This window comes from Schistocerca nitens, chromosome 9, assembly GCF_023898315.1.
Source record: "Schistocerca nitens isolate TAMUIC-IGC-003100 chromosome 9, iqSchNite1.1, whole genome shotgun sequence".
Classification (NCBI taxonomy): Eukaryota; Metazoa; Arthropoda; class Insecta; order Orthoptera; family Acrididae; genus Schistocerca; species Schistocerca nitens.
Window position 1 is genome coordinate 59,147,556 of NC_064622.1, and position 12,667 is coordinate 59,160,222.

Consider the following 12,667-nt stretch of genomic DNA (forward strand, 5'->3'; position numbering starts at 1 on the left):
ATCAATTCAGGATTGCCCATCTCGAACTAACACCGACTCAGTTGTAAAACAAGATCCTGCAGAACAACCTGGGGTTCCAGTTGTGAAACTCTGCGCACTCTCGCATCATTCGAAAACAGAGACAAAATCGCGAATGTCGGACCACATTACATGCCTACAATCAACTACATAGTCCACTTCCTGAGCTGAAGAAGTGCACCTCGTGTACCTGCTGCTAAGAAGGAAAGTACACCAATCGTTTGTTGTATATTTTTACCAGCTTGCAGCAGGAGCGACTTATTTATTTACAGATACCTGTGTAGTTACTATATTATTTTTGTAATTTCTTGCTTGTTCAACTGCCTACTAGGCAAAAGATTTTATTTTAATAGCAGTGTAGCATACCATACCGCTGTTGCTATCGACCCTTATATCGACCCTTGATCCATACAGGCTTTTGTGTGTTTTGATTAGTGTAGCTCAGTGTCGTTTAGACCATTAGTGAGAGAGCACTTCGAATTCCTGCTGCTAATAAGCTGAGTACACCGTCCATTTGTGTTACATTTTTATGAGTTTCAAATGGGAAGGACCATGACAATGGATAGGAACTGTGACTGCTGCGTATAGATGCGAACTGAGTTGGCGACCATTCACTCACAGCTCCAGGCTGCTTTGGCTTCCGTCACACAGCTTGAATCTGCTGTCAACGGGCAGCACTGTGGGGGGTCGGAGGCGGGGTTGCGAGAGACGTCGAGCACGTCTCACGTGTCACCCGTTCGGTCAAATGCTGTGGCCGCCCCGGGTACTGCCTGCACTGAGGTTGACCCCTCACCCGTGGTCGAGTGGGAGATCATTCCAGAGTCTGGCAGGCAGCGAAAAACTTTCCGAGGGGCTAATCGTAGGGGCCTCCCCGGTTCGTTTGACGAACAGGTTTCGGGTGTTATCTGTGGCTGGCGATGTCTCTGAGCCGGGTGCAGTCGTCCACCCTGTTCCAGAGGAAGCTTCTCGGCCCACAAGGTCTGGGCGTTCACAGAGGGTGGGTTTTCTGGTAGTTGGGAGCTCCAATGTTAGGCGCATAATGGGGCCCCTTAGGAGCATGGCTGCCAAGCAGTGGAAGGAAGCCAGTGTGCAGATTCCTTGACTTGCGCCGTCGGGTGTGTGTTTCCGGGTTCCGTTTAATAGGTCAGGAGACCACTACACACAGGAAGCGGCTACACGGGTAGCGGGGGCTGTGTGGAAGGGACTGGGCGGTTTTTTAGTTTAGAGGACCTCAGGGAACCACAGAAAGGGCGTCCGTCTAAAAGAAGGCAGGTAAAACACAGCAAGTTAGTTGTAAAAACGATCGGTATTGTAGTTGTAAATTGTCGTAGCTGTGTTGGTAAAGAACCAGAGCTCCAAGCCCTAACAGAAAGCACTGAAGCTCAAATAGTTATAGGTACAGGAAGCTGGCTAAAGCCGGTAATAAGTTCAGCAGAAATTTTTTCTAACGATCTAACAGTGTTCAGAAAGGATAGATTAAATACAGTTGGTGGTGGAGTATTTATTGCTGTCAGAAGTACTTTGCCTTGTAGTGAAATTGAAGTAGATAGTTTCCGCGAAATAGTATGGGTAGAGGTTATACTTGACAATCGGACTAAACTATTAGTTGGGTCGTTTTACCGATCCCTCGACTCAAAAGATATAGTTGCTGAACAGTTCAAGGAGACGGTACCTATGTGAAATAATAGGTACCCCACTCATACGATTATAGTCGGTGGTGACTTTAATCTACCCTCGATATGCTAGAAAAATTTTACGTTTAAAGCCGGCGGCATGCATAAAACGTCATCCAAAACTGTACTAAATGCTTTCTCAGAAAATTATTTTGAACAGTTAGTTCATGAGCCCACTCGAAGCGTGAATGGTTGCGAAAGAATACTTGACCTCTTAGCAACAAATAATCGTGGACAAATAGTGAGTATCGTTACGAATACAGGGATTAGCGAGCACAAGGCAGTAGCTACTAGGCTGAATACCGTAACTCCTACAACCATCAAAAAGAAAAAAAAAGCTGATAAAAATGCCTTTTTAAGAGACGCCTTTTTAAGAGACAGTCCGATCTGATCATGTGAGCGTAGAAAAGATTTGGAATGATTTCAGAGAGAGAGTATCGACAGCAATTGAAAGATATATACCACATAAATTAATAAGTGATGGTACTGATCAACGAGGTACACAAAACGTGTCAGATCGCTGTTGCAGAAGCAGCGAAAAAAGCAAACCAAATTTAAAAGAACGCAAAATCCCCAAACTGGCAAAGTTTTGCAGAAGTTAGAAATATAGCGCGTACTTCAATGCGAGATGCTTTCAATAATTTCCGCAACGAAACTCTGTCTCGAAATCTGGCAAAACGCCCAAAGAGATTCTGGTCATACATACAGCACACCAGTGACAAGACGCAGTCAACACCTTCACTGCGCGATAACAACGGTGTAGTCATTGATGGCAGTGCCACTAAAGCAGAGTTATTATACACGATTTTCCGAAACTCCTTCACCAAAGAAGACGAAGTATATTTCTGAATTCCAATCAAGAACAACTGCCATGATGAGAAACATAGAAATAGATGTCCTCAGTGCCGCAAAGCTGCTAAAATCACTTAATAAAAGCAAGGCTTCCGGTCCAGATTGTATACCAATCAGGTTCCTCTCAGAGTATGCTGATATAATAGCTCCATATTTAGCAATTATATACAACCGCTCACTCACAGAAAGATCCGAACCTAAAGACTGGAAAACTGATCAAGTCACACCAATACCCAAAAAGGGAAGTAGGAGTAATCCGTTGAATTACAAAACAATATCACTGACGTCGATTTGCAGTAGGGTTTTGGAACATATACTGTATTCGAACATTACGAAGTATGTCGAAGAAAACGATTTATTGGCACGTAGACAGCACAGATTCAGAAAATATCGTTCTTGCGAAACACAACTAGCTCTTTATACTCATGAAGTCATGAGTGCTATCGACAGGGGATGTCAAATTGATTCCATATTCTTAGATTTCCATAAGTCTTTCGACACCGTTCCTCACAAGCACCTGCTAACCAAATTACGTGCCTATGGAATATCACCTAAGTTGCGCGACTGGATTCGTGACTTCCTGTCAGGAAGGTCACAGTTCGTAGTAATAAACGGAAATTCAACGAGTAAAACAGAAATAATATCCGGCTTTCCCCAAGGGAGTGTTATAAGCCCTCTATTGTTCCTGATCTATATAACGACGTAGGAGACAATGTGAGTAGCCGTCTTAGATTGTTTGCAGATGAAGCTGTCATTTACCGTCTTGTTAAGTCATCAGATGACCAAAAAGAATTGCAAAACGATTCAGATAAGATATCTGTATGGTGCTAAAAATGGCAATTGACCCTGAATAAAGAAGAGTGTAAAGTTATTCACTTGAGTACTAAAAGAAATCCGCTAAATTTCGATTAAGCAATAAGTCACACAAATCTGAAGGCTGTAAATTCAACTAAATACTTAGGGATTACAATCACAAATAACTTAAATCTGAACGATCACATAGATAATATTGTGGGTAGAGCAAACCAAAGACTGTGATTCATTGGCAGAACACTTAGAAGGTGCAACAGGTCTACTGAAGAGACTGCTTACACCACGCTTGTCCGCCCTATTCTGGTGTATTGCTGTGCGGTGTGGGATCCGCATCAGGTGGGACTGACGGATGACATTGAAAAAATACAAAGAAGGTCGTTTTGTATCATCGCGAAATAGGGGAGAGAGTGTCACAGACATGATACGTGAATTGGAGTGGTAATCATTAAAACAAAGGCGTTTTACGTTCCGACGGGATCTTCTCATGAAATTTCAATCACCAGTTTTCTTCTCCGATCGCGAAAACATTCCGTTGGCACCCACCTACACAGGGAAAAATGATCATCACAATAAAATAAGAGAAATTAGGACTCGCACAGAAAAATTTAAGTGCTCGTTTTTACCGCGCCCCGTTCGAGAGTGGAACGGTAGAGAGACAGCTTGAAGATGGTTCATTGAACCGTCTGCCAGGCACTTTATTGTGAATAGCAGAGTAATCACGTAGATGTCGATCTAAAAGTAGATTTATGTAGTTCTGTGAGTCATGGCTTCTTAAGAGGAATCTTTCTCCAAATCTCCAAATATGTATTGCATGCAGATCCTTTTTCCGAACAGTCGCTCAGAAACTGTTGATATGGACCTACAATCACTGACAACAGCAGTATCTGCCAGGTTCAAAACCGATTGTGGTAACCACAGTGTGAAATGCGTCTCTGTCCCTGGTGGATAGGATGTTTTTGGGACCCCTGTCCTAACGTGGTGTTACAGGGCTGTGGCTGGTACACCACACAATGCAGAGATGTGGGGTAGTCCACACTGACACACCAACACATCGGGAAACTTCATTCCCAGTGTGGTCATGGGCACATCCAAACACAACAGCTCCTTTCTACCATTCTACTCATTTTAGCTACTTTTGAGGAGAGTAAAACTCGGGCTAACTCAGGAAGAAGGCTTCCAATTATCTTGCTTAAGAAATGAGCAGGCCCAGTTTTTCCTTCAGAAGTCAGTCACAGATGCTCTACAGAAGGGAAGTGGCTCCCCAGGACACTGCAGTTCATGGAAGCAGTTGCGGTACAACCCTACTCCACGCTTTGGTGGCGAATGCAGAGGTCTCTGTTGAAGGCAGCTGCCATCAAGCCACTGTAAGTCCCTACGGCACAACTGTGTGTGTCAATTCACCTCCCTGTACAAATCTAAGAACAGGCCGCCACAACAATCCTCGGCCACCATAACAAAATCCCTTGCCTCTCCCGCCAGATCTTGTCATCCAATCAAATAAGTTTTGCCCACCACCATGCTTAGGTGCGAAGGGCTCGGGCAATGAGCGGAACATAGCTAGCAGCCGATATCAACATATTAATATACATTATATAAACCAAGAATGGAAAATTCTTGCAAGGTTCCCACTTATTCACGCCAGTAAAATGAGATTCGTGTTGGTCACTGTGGCCATGGCTGAGTGTCCTACCCTCCATGCTGAGTTTTTCCAAAAGTACAGAGTTTGGTTTACAGGAAGATAATTTTGAGCACTGGCCGCCCTGGTAGTGAGGAGGAGAGATATGCCGTCCTGCCATGGATAGAGAGAGATTCGTGTCCCATCACCAGTTGGGGTACACGTCTGCAGAATTTGGAGTAAGTATTGAATTTCGCATTTGCCCTATCCACTTTCTGAGCAGCTCATACACTGCAGGGTTTGCTGTTCAACTGGCATTGCCTGATTAATTGTATTGTTTTTTGCATTTGCGAGCTTCGCTGATTAGGAAAGCTTGTAGAGTTCCCAAGCAGTCTTCCACGTAGGTGAGGTACCTCCCCATAACGTTAATAGGACATTCATAATTAAACTGAGCTTCTAGAGAGCAAAATGTTTAAAAATTTTAGGTGACTTTGTGCTCGCAGTGTGGAAAGTTATTCGCTGCCAGTTTAGTATGGTACGAGTCGAGATATTAGAGTTAATAAACAACTTATTAAGCTCAGACTCGATTTGAATCTCTGATCCAAAAACAAATACACTCTAAGATAAAAAAAAATACGCACTATGAAGGAAGTATCCGAATGGGACAGAAGTCGGTAGATGGCATGTATATGCACCGAAAAACAAATGATTACTGTTTCAGAGACAGGAAAGGATGATTTATTGACATTGACGAGCTTCACAAACAGAGCAGATCAATAAAGTGTTGCTCCACATTTGGCCCTCACGGAAGCAGTTATTCGGCTTGGCATTGATTGACAGAGTTGTTGCATCCCTGCTGGGAGATGTAGTGCAAAATTCTGTCCAACTGGCGTGTTCCATCATCGAAGTCCCGAGCTAGTTGGAGGATCTTGCCCATACTGCTCCAAACGTTCTCTGTTGGTGAGAGATCCAGCGATCTCGCTGTACAAGATTGGATTTGGCAAGCATGAAGACAAGTAGTAGAAACTTTCGCCACGTGCAGAGGGCATTATCTTGTTGAAATGTAATCCCAGAACGGTTTCCGATGAAGGGCAACAAAAGGGGCTGCGGAATATCGTCGACAAACCACTTTGCTGTAAGAGTGCCTGGATGACAAGCAGGGGGGTTCTGCTATGAAATGGAATGGCACCCAGACCATCACTCCCGGCAGTAGGGCTGTAAGGCGGGCGAAGTGTCCCAGCGACGTCTGGGGCGTCTCCAGACCCATCGGGGCTCAGTTCGAAGCGGGACTCATCAGTGAAGACAATTCTACTCCAGTCAATGAGACTCCAGGACGAAGAAGTGTCTGCAGACGCAATGGACAGCAGTGGGATAGCAACCTGATTGTCGACCACTGTACGGCCGACAACCAGGAGTGATGGTCTGTGGCGCCATTTCACTTCATAGTAGAACCACTCTGGTTTTCATCAAGGCTTCCTCACAACACAGCGGTACATCGACAATATTCTACTCCCCATTTAGTTGCCCTTCATGGTAGGCTATCCTGGGCGTATGTTCAGCAAGATAGTGGCTTCCTGCACACAGTGGTAGTTTCTTTTTTCTTCAAGTTTTTCAGACCATACCTTGACCAGCAAGGTCGCCAGATCTCTGTCTTAATTGAGATCGTTTGGAGCATTATGGGCAGGATGCTCGAACCAGCTCGGGGTTTTAACGTTCTAACGCGCCAATTGGACATAATTTGGCACAATATCTCTCAGGAGGCTATCTGACAACTCTGTCAATCAGTGCCAAGCCGAATAACTGCCTGGATAATGACCAGAGGTTGACCAACGCGTTACTGACTTGCCCAATTTGTGAAGCTCTTTCTCTTGAACAAATCATTCAGTTTTTCTGAAATTGTAATGATTTGCTTGTTTGTACATGTAAATCGCACTTGTCAGTTTCCGCCCCATTTGGATAATTCCTTCATGGTGCGTCATTTTTTTTCCCTTGGAGTGTATAGCCCTGCATTCCTAATTTGTTTGTGCCACTATGATGATATTCCGTGGAAAGCAGGTTCTGGGCTTTTCTTGTTTAAATATTAAATATGAGGTATTTTGATCTGTGGTTAAGACTAACGAGCACTGTACTGAGCCTGTAAAATGGTTCACATGGCTCTGAGCACTATGGGACTTAACATCTGAGGTCATCAGTCCCATAGACTTAGAATTACTTAAACCTAACTAACCCAAGGACATCACACACATCCATGCCCGAGGCAGGATTCGAACCTGCGCGCGGTTCCGGACTAAAGCGCCTAGAACCGCTCTGCCACAGTGGCTGGCCACTGAGCTCTTCATTGATTTGCTAAAGGCAGGTTGGAGAGAGATGTAAGAAAGGTAGGAGCGCAAGTTTTATTCAACACTACTTAAGTGCGTGACTTACTGTGGTGTGCGTACTGTAAGACCTTCGGTACACACACCATCAGATTATTTGACTTGTCGCTCTAACGAAGTAGGCGAGTGTCAGCAATATGTCTCGTGGTCTTATTGTGGCGTGTTCATCTTCTGCCGTTAGGTCAGTTGACAGAAATGCCACTTGCACGCTTAGAGTAGTAGATTGACGGTGACCAACTTTAAACAGAACTTGTTTAATTTTCACACACATTTATTAAAATAATAAAAATCATAGATATTATGTAACTTGATTCTGGATGCTGTTTACAATTGACAATCTGAAGTTAATCTTATTCTCACATATCTATGATACTTGACAAAGTGTCTATTCATTTATCTTCATGGCTATGTACAGGAATATGGTAACCTTATTAGGTACAGACTAATGCAGACTGATGCAGACTAATGCAGACTGATGCAGACTGACTAATCGGAGGTCTGTACACTCGTTACAATACCTCGAGCGTTCAGGTATCACTGCGCGAGTGTGATCCGCGAGGAGAAAAGGTTCTACGTTAGCAGCAATCTCATTGGCTGCGTTACATATTAATACGCGGATCGGCGGAAGCAGAATTTGGTCCGTCTCTAAGACAGCGCCATCTCGTAGTGCGGAGACGGACGAGCGCTGCACCTGCGCTGCTGTGCTTAGCGGGGCGCGCTCTAGTGGGAAAGTTGTGTACGCGCTGACTACGCGGAACGATGTACACAACACTTACATCAGGGACGAAGGGTCACACAGTCGCCAGATAGCTCAGCACCATCTACAGCGCTCGAGAGCGACCAACATGTTCTTTTAAGGCAATCAATAATATCTTGTTTAGTGAGCGTCAGCAATCTGACAACCCTGGATAATCAACTAATTTCATAGTAAGGGTAATAATTTTTGGTTGGCTTATAAACTGAAAACAACAATTTAAGGGACGCAGACGTTGTCTAGCTGCTTACCTTGAAGCCGTCCTTGCTGCGCTCGATTTTGGAGAAGCCAGACTTGATCGGGGCCGTGTAACGCCAGGGTCGACTATAATTGCAGCAGCAAGCGTCCGGGCCCGTGGACGCTCCCCGCTGATAGTACGTGCAGCAGCAAGTGGCGGGAGTCGCGGACGCGCCCCGCCTCGGATCGTAGCATACCGTGGTCGGGCTGTAGCGTGCGACGTTCAGGTCCTCGTCACTGAGGTCCAGGTTCAGAAACAGCCAGTCCCGAGCCCGGTCCGCCTGCCCCGGCCAGTAGCAAACCCTCCTCCGGGACATCGGGACCTGGCATCACAGGGAGCCATATTTTGGCAAAACTGTTACAATGTCTCCAACTGTAACTATGGTGTTTTTCCCAATATGGCTGAAGACTTCAGAAAATACGCCTCCCTACCTACGCTACCCAACATGTGCTACAGCTTATTCAGCTGAGATGTCATCAACCATAACGTTGACTTGATGTACCGGATGTTGTTGTTGTTGTGGTCTTCAGTCCTGAGACTGGTTTGATGCAGCTCTCCATGCTACTCTATCCTGTGCAAGCTTCTTCATCTCCCAGTACCTACTGCAACCTACATCTTTCTGAATCTGTTTAGTGTATTCATCTCTTGGTCTCCCTCTACGATTTTTACCCTCCACGCTGCCCTCCAGTACTAAATTGGTGATCCCTTGATGCCTCAAAACATGTCCTACCAACCGATCCCTTCTTCTAGTCAAGTTGCGCCACAAACTCCTCTTCTCCCCAATTCTATTCAATACCTCCTCATTAGTTACGTGATCTACCCATCTAATCTTCAGCATTCTTCTGTAGCACCACATTTCGAAAGCTTCTATTCACTTCTTGTCTAAACTATTTATCGTCCATGTTTCACTTCCATACATGGCTACATTCCATACAAATACTTTCAGAAACGACTTCCTGACATTTAATTCTATACTCGATGTTAACAAATTTCTCTTTTTCAGAACCGGTTTCCTTGCCATTGCCAGTCTACATTTTATATCTTCTCTACTTCGACCATCATCAGTTATTTTGCTCCCCAAATAGCAAAACTCCTTTACTACTTTAAGTGTCTCATATCCTGATCGAATTCCCTCAGCATCACCCGATTTAATTCGACTGCATTCCATTATCCTCGTTTTGTTTTTATTGATGTTCATCTTATACCCTCCTTTCAAGACACTGTCCATTCAGTTCAACTGCTCTTCCAAGTCCTTTGCTGTCTCTGACAGAATTACAATGTCGTCGGCGAACCTCAAAGTTTTTATTTCTTCTCCATGGATTTTAATACCTACTCCGAACTTTTCTTTCGTTTCCTTTACTGCTTGCTGAATATACAGATTTAATAGCAACGGGGAGAGGCTACAACCCTGTCTCACTCCCTTCCCAACCATTGCTTCCCTTTCATGCCTCTCAACTCTTATAACTGCCATCTGGTTTCTGTACAAATTGTAAATAGCCTTTCGCTCCCTGTATTTTACCCCTGCCACCTACAGAATTTGAAAGAGAGTATTCCAGACAACATTGTCAAAAGCTTTCTCTAAGTCTACAAATGCTATAAACGTAGGTTTGCCTTTCCTTAATCTTTCTTCTAAGGTAAGTCGTAGGGTCAGTATTGCCTCACGTGTTCCAACATTTCTACGGAATCCAAACTGATCTTCCCCGAGGTCGGCTTCTACCAGTTTTTCCATTCGTCTGTAAAGAATTCGCGTTAGTATTTTGCAGCTGTGACTTATTAAGCTGATAGTTCGGTAATTTTCGCATCTGTCAACCGGATGGTTATTACTAAAATGGAGCTACTCACGGAGGTCCAGTGTGGGCTGTAATTATCGAATGGCAGTGAACCTTTGTAGATATTGTGATGCGTTAATGCTGAACCAATTTACGCTGGAAAAAAATTAGTTAAAATTTTGGCCACCAGCTGCAAATATGGCGCTGTATAGCATCTCGTCACATTGAAGAAACTCTGTTAGCGGCGGCTGATAATAAACTCAACATTTTGGCTTTCTCAATTGGTTCACCTTTCCTGCCCGTGTCCTGTTCCCAGCCCATTAGATACGGAAACATTTCTGTACGACTTTCTTGCATTCACAGTGCCAGATTTGCACCTGGAGTCCAAAACTGTAGCTACTTTTTTTCAGCGTAAATCGGCTCTGAATATCTGCCAAGTTTTGCTGCCATACGATAGCTACAGCCCACATTGAACGTCTGTGAGTAGCTGCACTTTAATTATAACCACCCTCTAGATGTCCATTCCTTGTGCTGGTGAGTTTTCCTCTTCATTTTAACGTAATGTAGTACCCTTACAATTTCGACATAAATTACGTAATTTTTGCTTGCTTTCGTAATTTTTGTTATAATGAATATAATTCTTGTCGAGAACAAATTAAATCGTTGGTGTGAACCTGTATAGCAGCGCTTGTTTTATCCCTATATTTTTTAATGGACACTCTCGTCTGGAGGTGCTGATGAACAGGACTTTCTTTTAGCTTCTTTCATAATTGCACATATTTGCCTTTATTATTGGTTAGACAGTTGACTCGGGGCTTATTTGTAACTAATGCACGATCTAAAATAATCAATAATAAATAATGTAAAGTAACAAGTTTTCATTTATTTATAAGTTATTAATTTGAAGCTGTTGTTCCCAATCTATTTTCTGTTTGTTTTGTAATAGTTCTTCGTTGTGGTGCCCGGTAACACAGACGACCTACTCTGCTGCGAGAGATAGATGTTGAACAGTTATCCTCGCATGCCAGCTGTAATTAAGTAGGAACGGACCTGCAGCTTGTTGTTCGGAACAACAATTTATTTCCGTACATCCATCTTTTTATAAATAGTGGGGCAACAGCTGTTTTATTTATGTGTAAAATCATCACTTATGTGCATTAGTTTTATTTAATTGTAACCGGTTTTGATGATTTAATCCACCATGTTTAGGCCCTTGGTAGATATAGTCAACGTACCATTATCACTCTACTCGTTAAGTGAATCACAATTGCACTAATTTAAATATTTTACATGTGTAAGCGGCTATCGTAGTACTGAAACTGTAACAAAGAACAACCAGAGCTAGTTCCCTACTGTAACGTTTATGTGACAGCTGTTAAACACCAAGTAGCCTTCACAACAGGTATCGGCCTCCGTAGCTCAGCTGACTGTTACGCGGAAGACCTGGGTTCCATTCCCAGTACTATCAGGGATTTGTCTTTGGTGGGAAGATAGGAATGATGAGCACCCAGCCAGGAAATTCCAGCTGAGGAGCTACCCAAGTTATAAGTAGTGGCTGAAAGATCAAGAAAACCGACAACGCCCGTAGACCAGTGCGGTGATCCCACGCCCCTCCACACTGCAGCCAATGACGCCATTGGCGGAGGATGGCCCAGTCGGTCTCGAATGGTCCATCAGAGCCAGAATACGGATCTTTGCTTTATTATGCAATATATGTATCACTCAGTAAGAGCAGCACATACACATAAATGAGAAGGTGAACATGAGTTCATTCCATAGGGTCGAAAAACCTAGTAGGCTAAAAAAAAACTTTTAAGAAGGACTTTATTCCTCTTACGTCATACATATGAAACAGATAAAATGCTATGGTCCATAATGCTCTAACCCCATCACATCATTTTATCTGTTTTATATGTATGACACAAGAGAAATACAGTCATCCTCAAAAGGTATGCTATTAAACCCTATGAAATAAAAGTATATACAACCTTTCATTTATACGCATGTACTGCTCTTTCCGAGCAATACATCCACAAGGGTTGAACAAAAATACGGAACAACTGCGAGAAAACCTTACATGAAGATAAATGCAGTTGGTAGCCAAGCCTGCAGGTTGCGCTGTTGTATTTGACCATGAAGGGCACCTGTCCAACGTCCTCTATACGTTGCAAGTGTCAGTCGTGATCATAACAGTGTTCTGTGTAGATGTGAATGCATTCTGCGGAACTAAGTGAAGTCCAACATGGGCAGATTGTTGGCGATCGTATGGTGGGTGTTATCGTAATCAAGATATCCAATGTGTTTAGTGTCTGAAGAGACGCTTATCTAAGACTTATACGGTACACATGAAAAGCAAAAAAGGATCATCTGCTAAGTCATAATGCAGAAGATTCCACCCCACTGCACGAGTGCCTCAGCCCCCTCTCCTATACCTCTGATACACTGCCGATATGCCCAAACCTCCTCCTCTCGGCCACCTCCTCTAGTATGCAAACAAAACCGCTTTCCTCACCCTCTGTCCTGTGCTCCAGAAATCTCCATAATCCCTCCAACTCCACCT

At 43.7% G+C, this 12,667-nt stretch overlaps 1 protein-coding gene across 1 annotated transcript in view; it reads right to left on the minus strand.

The window, feature by feature from the left end:
- Window positions 1–8,654, minus strand: part of LOC126203999 (alpha-crystallin B chain-like) — a 72,357-nt gene extending 63,703 nt beyond the window's left edge. Inside the window, exon 1 of the mRNA XM_049938430.1 lies at window positions 8,352–8,654. Within this exon, the coding sequence (XP_049794387.1) occupies window positions 8,352–8,654 (303 nt within the window). The remainder of the gene's footprint in view (window positions 1–8,351) is intronic.
- Between the last annotated feature and the right edge of the window lie 4,013 nt (window positions 8,655–12,667).